The sequence below is a fragment of the Ursus maritimus genome, unplaced genomic scaffold (assembly GCF_017311325.1).
Source record: "Ursus maritimus isolate PB19 unplaced genomic scaffold, ASM1731132v1 scaffold_14, whole genome shotgun sequence".
NCBI classification, from domain to species: Eukaryota; Metazoa; Chordata; class Mammalia; order Carnivora; family Ursidae; genus Ursus; species Ursus maritimus.
In genome coordinates this window covers 51772072-51788692 of record NW_024423786.1, presented here as the reverse complement: position 1 = coordinate 51788692, position 16621 = coordinate 51772072, and the positions used below count along the sequence as shown (strand labels likewise).

The window sequence follows — 16621 nt, the reverse complement described above, 5'->3', positions numbered from 1 at the left end:
GGCAGGGGGTCGGGGGTGGGTCGGCACCCCCTACTTTCTGTCCTCAGCCCTCAGCAGCTGTCCAGGTCCCAGGTCTCCCCTGGCGGGCAGCTGGGTGGCCAGGTGGGGAAGGGGGGCCTGTGGCCACGCCCCCGGCCCCCGGTGGGGCTGGCCGCCACCACGTGGCTACCTGAAGAAGGGCAGGTGGTGCTGGCTCAGGACTCCGCTAGTCCTCGGTGACTCAGTCTTCGCCATGACGTCCTTGAACCAGGACGCCACGTCTACCTCCAGCATCTCGTAGCGCTTGATGAAGCTGTGTTCCTGAGGGGGCCGAGGGGTGGGGCTGAGGACGAGGGAGGCTCAGGCCCCGTGGCCTCTAGATGGGAGGGGGCAGGGAGGGGCCCCAGGTACTCACAAGTAGCTTATTATACTTTGGTCTCTTCCTGTGATCCTTAGTAAGGCTGAAGGAGAAGAGAGAGAAAAGAGAAGTAAGAGCCGGGGAAGGAGGAGCCTGGCTGCCCCGGGAATTCAAGTGTCCCAGCTCTGAGACAGGGGTTTCCAGAATCTGTGGGAAGGAGCTGCTGCTGCGTGCGTGGCCCCGGGCCTCTCCTGAACTTGGGAATCCAGCCTGCGACGGACGCCCACACTGGACTGCAAGGTGCTCATGGGACAGGTGAGTGGGACTCTCCCATGCGACAGGCAAACGTGCTCAGGACGCAGGCAGAATTCTGCCAGCCGAGGCCGGACGCACAGAGCCTTGGCGCTGGGGCACATCTGCTGTGCACAACCTCGCGCAGCAAAGGGCCAGCTCAGGCCGGGCCGAACCCAGCTCCTAATGCCCAGGGCTCGGGGCCAGCTCCTGCCTGCGTTCCCGCCATGAGCGCCTGCCGGCTCGCCCACGGCCGCCGCACTTCCACAGAGGGGACGGGGGCTTCTCCATTCCCCCCCGCCCTGAACCTCCCGGGCCCAGGCGGGGGGCAGGGGCTCCTCACCAGTCTTTGACGAAGGACTGAAAGTCCCCTGAGAAGCCCATGTGGCCAGGCAAGAGCGGGGGCTCTTCCTGCAGGACTTTGGTAAGGACCTCAAAGTCTGTCTTGCAATTCTTGTAGGGAAACTGTCCCGTCGCCAGCTCCACCTAGAAGAGATGAGGGGGCTGGCCGGGCTGAGGACGGGTTCCTCCTCTCCCTTCCCACCTCCCTCTGGATCCCGAGGAGATGCTGCCCCAGCCGAAAAGGCGGGGGCCCCACTCACCAAGGAGATGCCCAGGCTCCACACGTCGGCCCGGATGTCGTAGTCTGGCTTGGTGGGGTCTGGAGGATCTATGCGCTCCGGCTGCCGGTGGGAGAAGGGGAGGCTGTACCCCCGGGCTGGTGCAGGGGCGCCGCCCAGGCCCCCACGCCCACCCACCAGGGCGCTGCGGGGCTCCCACTCACGCATGTAGGCGGCACAGCCGCGCTGCGTGTCTTGGCCTTGGAATCGACGAGACGGCCGCTGATGCCGAAGTCACAGAGCTTGATCTGGCCCCGTCTCGTCAGCAGGATCGAGGGCTTGACGTCACGGTGGATCACGCGTGCTTCTCCTTCAGGTAGTACAGAGCCTTCACGATCTGCAGCGAGGACGGCGGAGGGCACCGTGACACGGGCGGGGGGTCCGGCCGGCGCCATCCCTGCCTGGCCACTCACCGCCACCGTCATCTTGCCCAGGATCCGCTCGGGATGGGGGCCTGCACCCGCTTCTTGAGCTTCTCAGCACACGTGCCCATGAGCTCCATGGCGATGAAGACATCCGCTCTGCGGGGGCAGCGCAGGGAGGCTTGGGCGCAGCCTGCCCCCCTGCCCCCTCACTCTCGGACTCCGCCCTGGGGGGCACAGCCAGAGACCAGCAAGGAGACTCGCGGAGCCCTCGGCAAGGCCGCCCACCGGGCGCAGACTCACATTGGTGATGAAGGTGCCGAAACACTGCACGATGTAGGGGCAGTCATGGCTCTTGAGTACCACGTCCAGGTCCATGAGGATCCGCTTGTTCTCCTCCTTATTCCCGGAGCGCCGCATCTGCTGCTCGGACGGCCAGGAGGGCCTTAGTGCCGGGGTCTCGGGGCGGGGCCCCACCCGTGGCGGGGGCCCACCCCGGCGGGGCTCACCTTGACGGCGATGACGTGGCCTGTCTTCCTGAAGCGCATCTTCCACACCTGGCCGCACGTGCCGCTGCCCATTTCCCCCAGGTTCTCCAGATCGTTGATTTCTGCCTGGTAGCGCTGGAAGGACAGCCAGAGCTGGAGGACCCGCCAGCCCTCGGCACTGTCCCCCCCCCACCTAGTCCCGTGGCGCGTCTTGCCCACCCCCCAGGGGGCCAGGGCAAGGGTGGTACCTGGCCCCCGATGGTCAGGTAGCCCGTCTGCTTCATGATCTCCTGCAGCTTCTGGTCAATCTCAATGCTGGGGGGACAGGTAGGAGGGCCCGGTGGAGGAGGGTCCCAAGCAAACTGAGGCCACCCCAGTCCCCAACACACAGGGGTCCCCATAGATTTAACCACCCTCCTAGGGCAGGCGAAGTGGCCCTCCCCACACCGACCTCCCGAACCCCCGGCACGGGCCAGCTGGCCCCTTTCCAGCAGCTCACCTCTCCATGCTGCGGGGCATATACAAGGTTGACGGAAGCCCCAGCATGTTTCGGGGCCGGGCAGGGGGTGTGGGGTGCTGTGGGGAGCTCTCGGAGGACGGTGAGCGACTGCCCCCATCATTGGCCAGAGGGAGCTGGAGGGCTGGGGGGGGGGTGAGAACCAGGGGTGAGAGGGGGTTAGCCACCACCTGTCACTCTGGGGCCCTGGGGCTCTGGTCTCCCCCTCCCTGGCATCAGGTAGACCAGCACAGACCCCCACTCCCCACCCCACTGGGCTGGAAGAGCTAGGGTCTCCCTGACCACTCTCAGGGTGCCTTCTCCCACCCCCCTGACCTGGAAGAAGATGGAGTAGGCTGGCAAGGAGGGGTGGTCCCCAGAGGCTGAGGGATTGTCCCCAAGTCTATGCTGATACAGGATCACGGCCCACAGACTGATGACATCCTTCAGCCAGGCAGCCTTCCTGATATGTCCCTTTCCTCCCCACCTCTGCCCAGGAAGCAGGCCCAGGGCCACAGCGCCCACACTCTGGACCATGCAAGGAAGGAATGCCCGCCAGGATCAGCCTGGGTTCTGGCCCTGTTGGCAGCACTGAACTTGGCTGCCCCATAAGAATGAGGCAGACCACCCCAGGGAGACAATGGCGAGGGCCCCACGCTTCCGGCTGCCTTGCCCCATATTCTGTTCCAGGGTCAGGGAGGGCCACACTCTAGCCAGCAGGCTCATCTCTGAGCCTCCCAGCTTGGCCTGCAAAGCTGGGGCCAACGGGTCAGGGCAGGACCCCAGGCTGGGCCTGTGTCCTGTGCTGGGGTGAGGGGATCCAGGTGGCACAGCCCCTCCAAGGGCCGGTAGGATGGGAGAGGGGTGGGGAGTGGGCCAGGCAGTGGGGTCTTCTCAGCAGCCTGCATGCGGACAGCTTGGGCATGCTACAGACAGGCAGGCAGGCAGCGGGCAGGCAGCGGACACCCCAGGACGGGCAGGCGGCATTCGGGGATTGGGAGGGCAGGAGACAGACAGACAGATGGGAGCCAAGACTTGGGGCCCAGCTGCCCAGAGGAGGCACTGCAGAGACAGGCCAGACAGGGGCCCGGGACAGGACAGTAGGTTCCCTGAGGGGCTAGGATCCGCCCTGGCTGGGCTGGCGGTGGGGTGGGAGCAGAGACCCCTGTGGCCCTTAGAGAAGACAGATGATCTCCACTGAGCCCTCATACCCCAGAGGCTCTGCTGCTCCGGAAGCGGGTCCCTAGCTGGGTAGGGCACTGGCTGAAAGAGTCTCTAAGTGGGGCCAGAAGAGGACCTTCCCACAGAGAACGGCCAGGAGGCCTGGGGCCTGCCACTCTCCCACGACACTCAGCTGATGGCCCCTTCTCTGCCTACACCCCCTGGCACAGTCCACACTTTTCTCCCACAGTTCTGCAAGCGCCTGGTGATGTGGGCCCAGCGAGCCATGGACAGAAACCAATATGCTTGAATTGCTGGCATCTGGGTACTTTCTCCGCCTTATTACCCTGGGCCCCTGACCACATCCAGAGTGAGGGAGCAAGTACACAATCCTAGTCTGCAGTTACGGAAGGGACCCAGGCCTTGCTAAGGCCTGCTCAGAGCAAAAGAAGAGCTCCGGGGACCCCAGGGAGATGGCCAGGCCCAGCACCCTGCCCTGGCCCAGAGGCCTCACCTCCCATGCTCCCTCTCTGCTGCTCTAGCCCCTGGCTTTGTAATGTCCTTGCTTCACTCCTCTGTCATGGCCAGAGTCCTAATCCCTCCCTCTCTGGCTCAACCACCTCAGGGGCACCTGAGGGGCCCTGCGTGCTCCCCCGTACCTGGACTCTCTGGGGATACTGCCGGGCTCTCACCCCCTGGGGGTATCTGGGCCCCTTTTCTGCCCTGTACGGTCAGCTCCTCTCTGGGGTGAGGACCACACCCCTACCTTCTCCACACTTCTGGGTGGGGGGGGAGATGCTTCCAGTGGCCCTACAAACTGAAACACGGTGGGGACTTGAGGGGGGCTGGTGTAGGGTGGCTAAGGTGGGGGAAGGGAGGAGGGACACAAAGGCCCTGAGAACATAGGTTACAGAGGTGGTGACAGGCCACGCGGCAGGTCAGGAGGGCACAGTGACAGCAAGAGGCTGAACGAGAGAGAGAGAGAACAAGAGAGCACATGGAAGCACATGGCTAACAGGAGCCACAGATGTACCAGGCTGTCAGTCCAACATGATATGCGCACACACACACAGGCACACACAGGACTTGACACAGACCCCCACACACATACAGACGATAGGCCCAGAGCCCTGAGCAGAGCCAGCCCCACGCTGTCTTACACACACACACACACACACACACACAACACACATACACACCTGCCCACTCTAGTTCCACCTACACAAGGGCCACCAGGGCCAGACCCCACCCAGGTGTGTCTGTCTCTCTTGCTCTCGCACTCTCTTCCACACACCCCCCCACCCCCCCCGCATGCATTGGCCCCAGACCCGCTCGCAGCTCCGCTCTGGCCCTGGCTGCCTGCTCCCTCTGCCTTCATTCACAGGCTCCCTGACTCCCACGAGCCTGAGCTCAAGCCCCAGCTTCTCCAGAGGCCTCCCCGACCGACCACCCCCTGCAGAACCAGCCTTTTCTACAAGGCGTCACTGCTTTCTCCACTTCTCCCGGACCGGGAGAATGCTCGCTGTCAGTGGGCGTCAGCCACACGACGAGGGGCCCTTGGTCCATTCTGTCTGCTGCTGTGTCCCCAGAGTGGGGCGACACGTGTTCACTGTATTGTTGAAATAAATTAACAGGCACAGCCTGATGGCCTGGCCCCAATTTCTCTCTCTTCCCCCTTACACGCGCACGCACACACGTGACGTCTCACAGGCAGCAAACTCCCGGTGGGTAAAGGAGCCCCCTTCCTCTTCCAGGGAGTCCAAACCTGAGCCTACCAGGAAGGGAAGAGTGGAAGGTGAGCGGACACAGAAGAAGAGGCCAAGTGGGCCGAACACTATTGATCACTGATGGTGTGGAAGGAGAGGAAGTAAGAGTGACAGAGCGCGCGCGCACACACAGCATGGGGGGACGGGGAGGGCATTCTGCGGCAGGGCAGCGGTTAGGTCAATGGTGCAGATGTCCAAGCGACGATGATAAAAAGGCTGGTACCTGCTCGTTGGGACGGGGCAGGAGCAGGGCTTAGAGTGATCACAATAACTGGATGGGGAAAAGGAAGAAAAAAAACAACACCACGATAAATCACAACAGAAACAACTGATTTGTCCAAAAGAAAAGAAATCAAATCATAACGAGGAAAAGGGGGAGGCGCGAGGCACCAAATTGCAGAGATGGGTAGAAACCGACAGAAATGGGAGGACCGGGAGGATGGGATGGAGCTGACACAGACACAGATGCCGGGAGGGGGCTCCTCAGGGGCCTGCCCGCCATGGGCCTCACCGTAACTCACTCTGCACCTGGGACAGCCACCCCATAAGGCACCCCTGGCCCCATACCCAGCCCTGTCTCATCCATGCTGGGGCTAGGGGAGGCATCACGGCAGAGCCCAGCAGGGACCCTCCAGTCCTGGGAGGGCTTTCTGCCCCAAGGAGGAACCCACACTACCCCAAGTCAGAAGAGGGAGGGATGAGGAGTGGACCGCACACAGGGATTGGGGGCGGTCAGGCTGTGAAGGTCAGGCTGAGTAAGCAGGGACTGACTGCAATACCCCGATATGGGGGGGGGGTGTCCCCTCCTACCAGGATGACCCCACAGGGAGCTACATAAGCTACAAGGATCCTATCAGAAGAAGTACAAAGGAGGGCAATTTGCCAGCTCAAGAGACACGAAGTGTGTGGTGGGGTGCCACTCGGCAGGTACCTGATGCCCTCCAGCTGAAAGATTTGGGGAGGGCGTTCTGTGGGACATAACAAAGAAACAAGACAGTGGTTGTGGTAATTCCGGGCCAGGTGTGAGCGTTGGGGGAGGGAGGAGCAGCTTCTGATTCCAGATGACAAGATGCCAGGGAGGTAGTCACAGAGATAGCAGGATCAGAGACAAGTATACGTGGGCTGGGAGGTCGAGGTATCACCACACTGGCCTCAGGTATCCCTAGGCCAGGTGAGTGTGGGTGTGCAGGGAAGAGGAAGTCACTTGAACCCAGCTGAAGAAAAGTTGCCAGGCTGGGGGCTGGGTGTGTATTTTTGGAGAAGCTAGACAGTCCTCAAGATGGTGGCAGTGAAACCAGTCAGAGAAGTCTGAGGGGACCTGGTGTATGTGGGTAGGGTGTGCGTGGGAGGGGACCTGCTAGGCCCAATGACAAGGTCCCAGCCTGGGAGAAACGGATTACCAGACACAGTCACAGGGAAGGAGGTCAGAGGAATAAGGAGTTATAAGTGGTCAAATGACCTCAGGTGTCACCCGGGCCAGGTGTGCGTGTGTGTGTGTGTGAGTGGATCATCCACTGAGCCATATGACAAGGACCCAGGTGCGGAAGGGGGAAAGGGGCCTCCTGCCAGGCACTGAGACGGCAGGAGCGAAACCATCTGGTCGGAAGGGGTGTCCGTGTTTGCGGGGAATCTGGATGTGGTCACGGTTGCATGGATTAGGGGGAGCGCGACTCCGGGTAGGTGACGGTGACAGGGGCTCCAAGGATCACGGTGAAGGGGCGGGTCATCAGGTGGGGGGCCTTGCCATGGTGCCGGGTAACTGGGCTCGCAGGCCACGTAAGGGGGAACCCCTACATTGGGGTAGGGCCGCCCTGAAGCCCGCGGCCCCACGCCCCCTGGGTCACCGTGACCCTCTCCCCGCGAGCCGACAGCAGGGGGTATGGGGTGGAGAGGAGGAGGAGCAAGAGAGCCCCGGAAGCGGGGGCGGGGCCTGACGGCGGGGGCGGGGCTTCCCGCGGCGCGCGCCCCGCCCCGCCCGCCCCCTCCCCCACGCCGCCGTGCTTACTGGGCCTGGGCCGCTGGGGGCTGATATCCAGGTTGAGGTCGATCCTCCGCCGGGCCTCGCGGTTCTCCTGCTTCAGCTTTGCTTCCAGGCGGGACAGCTTCTGCTCCAGGGAGGACGCCGCCATCTTCCCCGCCGCCGCCGCGCACCGCCCGGCCGACCGTCAGTCCGGCAGACAAACACCGCACTGCGCCTGCGCCTGGATGACCCCGCCGAGCCGCCGTCTCTCCCTGCACGGCGCATGCCCGTGGCACGCACTCGCCCATCCCTCGTGCCTAACCTCCGCGCATGCGTGCTTCTTCCCAACCGGAGGGATGATGCCAAGTAGAGCTCGCGTCTGGCAACGTGCAACTCCTCTCATCGTGATGCGCACGCGCGGATTCCGAGCGCACTCTCGAGAGGCGCTGTGTTGAAATCCATTCACTGTTCTGCAGAGACCGGCGGGCGGGGAAAGCCACGCGCCTGCGCACGGAGGGGTGGACGCGAATTCGCGCGTGTGGCCTTTGCTGCGCATGCGCAACCTTGGCTCTCTCCTCTGCCGCTGTTCTGGAGTAATTTATTGCTGTGTAGCCTCCCCAGCCTCGTTTTCGCTCTTCCCCGCCTGGCCTGTTCTCTGGCACCCACGCTCTCTCACAACTGCCTTTCTCGTCTGGGACAGTGCTTCATTAGGATCCCTGTTAGGCTTAATTGCTGCCTCCTCACCATAATTAGGCGCCCGTGGGGAGCCCTTTCTATTTCAGCAAGCTCGGGGTTGGCCAAGGACTGGCGGGAGGTGCGGGGTAGGGCTCGGTCACCATAGCGGCCCTAGGACCAGCGGCATGACCCCTGATCTCGACGACAGGGCCAGGGTCATGGCCAGAAGAGTTCCAGGTCAGACCCAAATGGGGTATTTTAAGACTTTCCCTCATCTTCCTGCCCCGGAATGTGAGCCCAGCTCTTGGACGGTGCAGAAGATGGGCCTTGGTGTTAATGTGCCTCAGCCGGTCTTCCCCGCGGCTTAACTGGTCTGATGGGTGCCTGGGAAAACGTCCCCAGCTGGAATCCTGGTTTTCGGAAAGTATCTTGCCTCTGCTCTCAGTTGCCAGAGCGAGGCTCGCATTTTGCAGACACCGCGTGGTGTCCAGTCCCAGGGTCAGGCAGGCTGTGTCATATGCCCTACCTGCTCATGGTCCAGCACAGGAACACTGGTGGGTGTCGAAGGCTTGTGGGGACTCCTGTGGTGACAACTTATGGGTGGAACAGATACGAGAGAGTGGAGTCCAGAGAATTAACAAGAAATGTGAAGGAAAAGGGGTTCTCCAGAAAAAAGCTAGGCAGACGGTGCCATCTAATTTCTCCTGATAAGCCGAGGTCTCTCTGCCTCTGCTTCCAGGACAGAAACTCACACCCTTGATTCTGGCACATGAGTGTCATTGCTTGCTTGTAATTGGTCTGGTGAAATGGAAGGCTTAGATAACAGAAGTCGATACCAGAGATCAGAAGTTTAGTTCTCATAATTTGTATTGTTTATTAAGCACCCACTGACAGATGGTCCCTCACACAGGGAACATTTGAAAGACAAGGCCTTGCCTGTGCTCAGAAAAATGTAACCTCCACAGCAGGTGTTCTTAATCCTGGAGTCTGCCATCCTTAGGATGTCCATGAATGGCCCTCTGGGAAATCTGGGGGACTCTGTTGACTGCCTGAAGTTGCTTTCAGGACTTTGCACGTATGTGTACCTGAGCATTTTCCTGGGAAAGGAGGTGCCCGGCTTTTATCAGATGTTCAAAAGGTCAGACTTAAAAAGGGTTCAGAATCCCTGCTCTGGACATCCAGATTCTGTAGGCCTACAATTCCCAACATACAGGCCTAGGACTACCTGCCTCAGAATTACCTGGGATGCTTATTACAGGAAAGTTCCTCCCTCCACCCAGACCTGAGTCAGTCTTTCAGGGGTGGGGCCTGGGATGTTTTGTTTCGGGGATGTTGATTTTGATGCATAGCCAAAGATGAGAACCATTTTTCTGAGTTCACATGTCTGTAGCAAACAACTTATAAATAAGGGGTTGGCATCAAAGTTGGGGGCGAGGGTCACTGGTCCCTTGTATCTGTGTCCCCTCCTTGGGAGAGAACCCCAGAGATAAGCTGTTTTGGTAGGCATTAGGGGGAGGGTTGAAATCCCATTGGGATGTGCCCCACCCCCATACATGGCACTAATTGAGCAAGGATGTCCAGGGACAGGGCAGGACAGCCAGCCAAAAACACAGGTGTGGTTTTGGTCTGAGAATGCTATGACTGAGTTAATCCCTCCATGACGTTCCGCCCCAAATCCACAGCTTTCCATCTCTTCTCAGACAGACCAGTCTCAGGATTTTCCCTGGACCCCACGATGCCGATGTGTCCGCTCCTCCTCTCCTGGCCTGGGCCCTTTTGGCCACCTCTCTTGAAGACAATAGTAGAGATTCTGGGGTGGAAGCATCCAGAAGGCCTCTACCCCAACCTTCCCCACCTCCGCTTCATTCCTCCTCCAGTTTCTCCCGCACCTCTGCCGGCAGGCCCTCGTAAAGGGTGTCCTCCACGAGGAGCCCCACTTTCTTGAGCCCCACACAGTTGCCGAGCTCTTCCGGCAGTGCCTCCAAGCGGTTGCCCTTGAGCTCCAGGCGGCTGAGGGCCCTGAGGGCCCCCACTTGGGGCGAGAGCTGGCTCAGGTGGTTGTAGCCCAGGAGCAACGTCCGCAGCTTCCGGCAGAAGAAGAGCTCCTCGGGCAGGGCCTCCAGGGCGTTGTAGGACAGAGCCAGGTGCTGCAGGTTCTGAAGGAGGCCCAGCTCGGGTGGCAGGGAGCGGAGCCCATTGTGGGAGATGTCCAGCAGGCGGAGGCCGGAGCACATGCCCAGCTGGCTGGGCAGGGTCTCCAGCTTGTTGTGGCTGAGGTAGAGCTGCTCGAGGCCCCGGAGCTTGCGCACGTGCTCGGGGACGTAGGCGATCTGGTTGTGCCACAGCCTGAGCGTGAGCAGCTTGCGGCAGTGCTGGAAGCTGAGGATCTCCTCGATGGACCGCAGGTGGTTGTCCTTGAGGTCAAGCTCCTGCAGCGCACCCAGGCTGAAGATGGCATGGGGGATGCGCTCCAGCCCGCAAGCCAGCAGCTCCAGCTCCCGCAGCGCCGCCAGCTTCTTGAGGCTGTTGAGGGCCAGCAGGCGGGCCCCGTCGTTGTGCAGACTGAGCCGCTGCAGGTGCCCAGCCACGTCGGTCACGCTGGCTGGCACCTTGCTGGCATTGCTCCGCAGAGACAGCACCTTGAGTTGCTTCAGCTCCCGGAGGCTCTCGAGGGTCGCCGCCCGAGCCAGCTCCGGGGGGAAGAGCCCCTCGAGGTGCAGTTCCTCCAGGCCGCGCAGCCCAAACACCCACAGGGGCACCTCGCGGAGCTCCTCGCACTTGACACGGAGGACCTTCAGGCGGTCCCGCAGAAAGACCTGTAAGGAGAAGGGCAGCCTGGCGGGCGAGTGCAGCAGGCTGAGCTCCTGCAGGTTCACCAGCTGGGAGAGGCCCGGCGGGAAGGTGATGTCGCAGATGGCCTCCAGCCGGAGCGCCTCCACCTCGCCGAGCTCGAAGACGGTGTCGGGCAGCCCCGGGAGCATGCACAAGGCCAGCTCGAGCCGGCCCCGGGCGTTACGCTGCAGCTTCTGCCGCAGCTTCTCGGGCGTCCATTCGTGGTTCAGGTTGAGCTGCTTCAGGCGGCTCTCACTGACTTCCGAGAGGAAGACGGCGAAGCGCTTGGAGTAGAGCGAGTCGTACTGGTCGATGAGGTGCAGCATGAAAGCAAAGTCATTCTTGACGTCGGGGATGTCACCCATGCCGGTCTCCTCCCGCACCGAGCGGAACGAGTACTCCTTGAGGGGCCGGTGGAAGAGCCAGTAGAGCGTGTACAGACAGGTGAGCCCATAGACACACACGAAGGAGATGTAGCAGAAAGCCAGCTTGGAGAAGAGGTGGGCCTTGGTGTGGTTGCAGCAGAAGCTGGCGTAGCCTGTGACCTCCGAGGTTTCCACCCGGCAGGCCACCAGGAAGCTGATCTTCTCCACGTAGACAAGGTTGTAGACCAGGATGGCAAAGAACTTGCAGACTTTGAGCACCGTCTGCCGGATATACATGGTGTACAAGATGTCTCCCTCTTCCACGTGCACGCGGAACTTCTTGACCTTCTCAAACAGGGCTTTCGCCTGTTCCCCTTCCTTCTTATCCAACAGGGTGACGGCCGGAGGCTCGGTCACCACCTTCTCGGGCTCCACCACCACCTTTTCCTTCTCACCCTCACCTGCTTTTCCTGGCCCTGCAGAGGCCTCCGCGGTGGCCGTCGCCCGTCCCGTGGTGGGGCCCTTGTGGTTCTCCCCAGAGACCTCGGACAGGGCCCGCGTGGTCCACGGCGAGTCGAAACACTTGCCCAGAATGGAGATGAAGTGCTCAATCTTGGAGCTGGTGCCAGGGAACTTGAACCAGAAGCTGGTACAGACCATGAAGATGAGAGTGTGAATGACGACCAGGTAGGGGAAGTACTTGGCGTACCAGTGGAGGGCTGTCTCATAGCAGAGCTGGTTTATAAAGCTGTACTGCTGTAGGTCCAGGTTGTTCTTGAGGCCGCTGACCTCCCGGAGGCCCCCCATCTGCTCCGAGACCCCCCGTGGCAGCAGTTGCTGGCATGGGGCCTCGGATAAATTCTCCCGGAGCTCGTGACTGGGCAGACAGATGATCTTGTCCTGTGTCACCTGGGAACGAGGGGGGAAGAGGGTCAAGGAGCTGGGTGGGCCTGTGTAGCTGGGGGGTAAGAGGCGGGCTGAAGGTGGGAGGAGGCCCCAGTCCCTGACTGTCCCTAGCTGGCTGCGATTTTGGAAGAGTTGCCAAACCTCTGAAAGCACCTCAGTCTTTGAAAAAAGGAGTTAGGTTGAATGGGATCCTCCTGCTCTCCCCTCACCCCCCCCCCGCCCCCGCAAAAGATACTGAAGTCCTAATCCTTAGTACCTGTGAATAGTCTTTGCAGAGCAGATGTGATCAAGTTAAGGGGAGGTTATTAAGGTGGGCCCTAATCCAGTACGGCTGTTCTTTGGACCGACACACACACACACACACACTGAGGGGAGGTAAGCGAAAGTCATCTATAAACCAAGCCTGAGCTCATCGGGGAGCCGGGAGGGAGAAAGGCATGAAACGCATGCTCCCTCACAGCCCTCGGAAGGAAGCAGCCCTGTCAACACTCTGATTTCAGGCTTCCAGTCTCCAGAACTGTGGGACAATAACAGGAAGACTTCCGGGATTCCCAGGCCCCGCCCCCACAATGCCCCTCCTCTCCTACCGGCTCATCCAGGCCCCGCCCCTGCGTCCTCGCATCCAGGCCCCGCCCCTGTACTACGGACCGCCCCACGCACAGGCCCCGCTCCAGCCTTGCGCCTTACCTGCAGGGTGCAGCCAAAGACCCCGATCATGAGCATAGCCACGGTGAGGTATTCCGCCAGCACGTCCCACCAGGGTTTGAGCACCTTGAAGGCGGGCTGCTGCTCCGTGAACTGTTTGAACTCGGCCACCGGGATCATCTTTCCTGCAGGAGAGGGGGAGGCAGGGGTTGCAGAGACCCTCAAGAAGGGGCGCCTGGTGGTGGGCCCCCAGCGAGTCAGACACGTGCCTCTGCTCCCAATTTGTGCTCTCGTCTGCCCAAATCTGGCGCACGAGCTGTGTGCCCCCTTCCCGTCACCCCCAGACCTCACCTCCTTCCTGAAGCCAAGCTACTACCGTTCTCTCCACTTCTGCTCCCCGGGATCCCTGCCCCCATCTGAAGCTGCTGGCCCTTTCAGAGGTTTGGACGGGCAGTTCACAGGGCCGCTGTCACCCAACTTGCCCGTGTGGCCCTCTCCCAGAACACAGCCACCGTCCACCCTTGATGCTGAGCCCGAAACATTATCTCTGATGCTCTGAGTCCAGACACCTGGTGGCCAGGCGGCTAGCCCCTGGGCCAGAGAGCGTCTGAGGCAGGCTCAGGACTTCCGGGGTGTGGGCCCCCCACCCCCTTCAGGGGCGCTCCAGGCACCACCTCCAACCTCCAACCGGAAAAGCCGGCTGGAGCCTGGCTCTGGTTACAGGGCCTGAGGGGCAGGGAGTGGCAAAACTGAAGGCCAGTCAGTTAGGAGGAGGGAGGACCAGGACACCTGGGTTTCTAGAGGGGTTAGTGCCCAGAATCTGAGGCAGAAAACAGAAACCTGGGTAAGGGATGCCAGGATGGAGGAAAGGCAGAGGATCAGGAAATGGAAAACGCAGAGAGAAGCCAGAGCGACACCTACGACCGGGCTGGGGCTGGGCTGCCAGGCTCCTGGGCGGCCAGCCCACTCTGTCTGTCCCTGGGTTTCGTTTTAGACCAAGGTATCATTATTTCAGATACGGACCGCCAGGAGCAAGTCACATGGGGGCGTGGGCCACAAGCTGGGACATCACCCTCCCAGGCAGGCAGCTGGGGGCCTCCCTTCCCCTCTCCCTGAGGCTGGATGGAAGGAAAGGGAGGCAGCAAGGCCCCCACTGCTTCCAAGGGGGCTCCTAGGCTGGACTGTCCCTCCCAGCATCCGTGCTCCTCTACACTGCCAGTTTTCCCACGTGGGGTTCCTGGAGGCTGGGCAATGGAGGGAGGCATCTGGGCCATCAGCTGGTCCCCCAGCCTCCCACCCACCTCCTAGGGGGAACCTGGCCCTGGCCCACACCTCAGCCAATTACTCGACACTTCCCTCCCTCCCTTTTTTGGTCCCCAGGTCTGGGAGGCCTTGAGTTGACTCCTGGGTGGGGAGGGGGTGGAGGCTGGCAGGGATACAGGATGGGACTCTGCCCACCAGGCTGAGGGCGGGGCAGTCCACCACACCTTCTAATCCCATCAGAGGCCCTCACTTCAGGATGGGAGGGGCAGGGCCCCCTGACTCAGGCCCTGACTCACCAGAGAACCAGGCGCAGGCAGGGGGTACTGAGACAGACCGGAGGCTCCCTCCCACAATGCCGCATCCTCCCACAATGCCCCATCCTTCACTGTCAGTGTGACACCCTGTCCTAAAAGAAGAGCTGAGTGCATTAGTCCAGTCACCGGGGAGTCTTAGAGAAACATACGCAGGGCGGCTCCACAGCGCCCAGGGGCCCAATGTACACTGTGGCCACCCAAAGGGACACCTGGGGGCGTTCCGGAGTGTGCATCTGGACGTACACACTGGGCCGAGGGGAGACCCAGGACCAGTTCCAGCCAGCCCCTATTCTCCCTGCCCTGGGTACCTGTCCCTGTGAGGGACCCCACTCCGCCGATTCACCAAAGGAGAGTACCTCTGGGGGCTGCGAGAGAAACACACAGGCAGGGTCCTGACTGGGTCCATCCCGCACTGCTGGGAGCTCTAGCACCTACCATGCCAGGACCGCAATCGAAGGCAAGAAGGCAGAGACACCCAGGGTCCCCAGTGGAAGGCCCTGTGGCTCCCACGGAACAAGGTATATACACAACGCCATCCGAGGCAGACACGGGGGTTATCATTATCTGTCTCCATGACTCAAACTGGATGGTCTGAACCTGCCATTAAGCTTCCACAGACACAAGACTGGCCCCCCTTTGTCTGAGCAGGGCTGGTGGGAGGGCCCTGGGGCGGAGGGCTTGACGGAGGGGGAGTCCAGAGGAAAACAACCACAGGGCCACATGCGGCTTGTGGCCACCAGATGCTTCCAAGACCTCCTTTTATCCTAACTCTTGGGGGGGAGGGCGCTGCAACCCTCATTTTCCGGACTCTCAGGGAGGGAAATAAGCTGCTCGAGGTTTCACAGCTACAAGTGGTATTTAAGGCGTAACCCCCAAGTCTCGTCTGGCTGGTAGCACCCCCCTGTATTCTCATGGGTGAGAACCTCTTGCTGAAATGCAGCGTCTTCACCAAAAGAACCTCAGAGGGGAGCTCTGGCAGAGAACAGATGGGCGGACACCTGCTCCGCAGACCAGGTTGGGGGGGTCCTGGTCCACCCAAGGACCAGGTACTGCCCCCTGCCCAGCCTGAGCTCCACCCATCCACACCTCCCCCCCCCCTCCCCCGGCTTCTCTCTCAGGCCCTCCCCCGAGCTCCCAGCTGGCCTCCCGAACAGGGCAGTGGCGGGTGCTCCTGGTCCAGCCCCCTCCTCACCCACAGCCCATGCTAACGGGCAAGGAAGACACCTCGATAGTTGTCAGCCCTGAAACAGGCTTTGGAGCACACAGGTGGGATCTCTGACTTACACAAGACAGGAACTGAGGTCAGGGATTGGGGGGGGGGGGTGGCCCCTTACTAGCAGATCTTGGGCCGGGCCCCAGCGTGGGGACTCCCAACCTAGTGCATTCCCAATCTGCCCTGCCAGGACTTAGGAGCATAGGGAGTCTTGAGGTTTCATAGTCCCAGAGAGGGCAAGCTGGTAAGGACTCCAAGGGGTAGGGTTCTGGGGCATTGAGGAGTTCACAGAGGTGAGCTGTCGCTGCTGTGGTAGCAGACAAGGAAAGGGGACCAGACCCCATCCTGCTGATCTTCATTCTGTCCTTGGCCAGGCCCGCCCGCTCCGTGATGGGCGCCCTTGGGCTGGCCACGGCAGAGTCTCTCGCTGCCCCCACCCCCTCCCCAGCTCCTTGTGCGCCCCGGCGGGCCGCGGGCTCGGCGGCAGTGCCAGCGGCACCTGGGGCGGTCCTCACGTGGGCCAGACCCCTGCCCCGCCACCCCGTCCCCAGGGACAGAGAGCCATCTACTCACCGCTCCGGCTGGAACGCTGGGCCCAACTCCTGGGTCCCTGGGAGCCGAGCGGCCGGGACTCCCGCAGAGTTCCCGGGCCAGCCTGGGTGAGTCAGGGCGGGCGGGCGGGACAGGAGCCCGGGAGACGCCCCGCCCGCTCGCCCAGTGGACGTCCCGGCCCCGCCTCCCTTTGGGCCCTCCCAGGTCGCCCCCCACTCCTGGCGCCGAGGGATTGCGGGAAGAGGGCAATCCTAACCGGGCTCTCCCCGAGGTGGGTGAGGGGTGGGCCGGAGGAGCAAGGGTCTTAGAACTTCGGGCCAGGCTGCAGTCGGGGCAACTGAGGGGGCCTGGAGGCACTGCGCTCCCAAAACCGGC

The 16621-nt window shown here is 61.7% G+C and overlaps 2 protein-coding genes across 2 annotated transcripts; both read right to left on the bottom strand.

The window, feature by feature from the left end:
- Nucleotides 1-9: 9 nt before the first annotated feature.
- Nucleotides 10-7732, bottom strand: MAP2K7 (mitogen-activated protein kinase kinase 7). The gene is given in 14 exon segments (XM_040629424.1): nucleotides 10-300; nucleotides 395-440; nucleotides 972-1114; nucleotides 1231-1311; nucleotides 1428-1549; nucleotides 1552-1585; nucleotides 1662-1696; nucleotides 1699-1767; nucleotides 1910-2033; nucleotides 2120-2233; nucleotides 2347-2413; nucleotides 2598-2739; nucleotides 5745-5792; nucleotides 7527-7732. Coding segments are annotated over 14 exon segments (1284 nt in total). The 5' UTR covers nucleotides 7651-7732; the 3' UTR covers nucleotides 10-165.
- A 1300-nt stretch (nucleotides 7733-9032) lies between these two features.
- On the bottom strand, nucleotides 9033-13084 carry LRRC8E (leucine rich repeat containing 8 VRAC subunit E). Its single transcript, XM_040629423.1, has 2 exons — nucleotides 12947-13084; nucleotides 9033-12262 (listed from the first exon to the last, which is right to left on the bottom strand). The coding sequence occupies exons 1-2, from the start codon at nucleotides 13082-13084 to the stop codon at nucleotides 10019-10021; spliced, it is 2382 nt and encodes a 793-aa protein (XP_040485357.1). The 3' UTR covers nucleotides 9033-10018.
- Between the last annotated feature and the right edge of the window lie 3537 nt (nucleotides 13085-16621).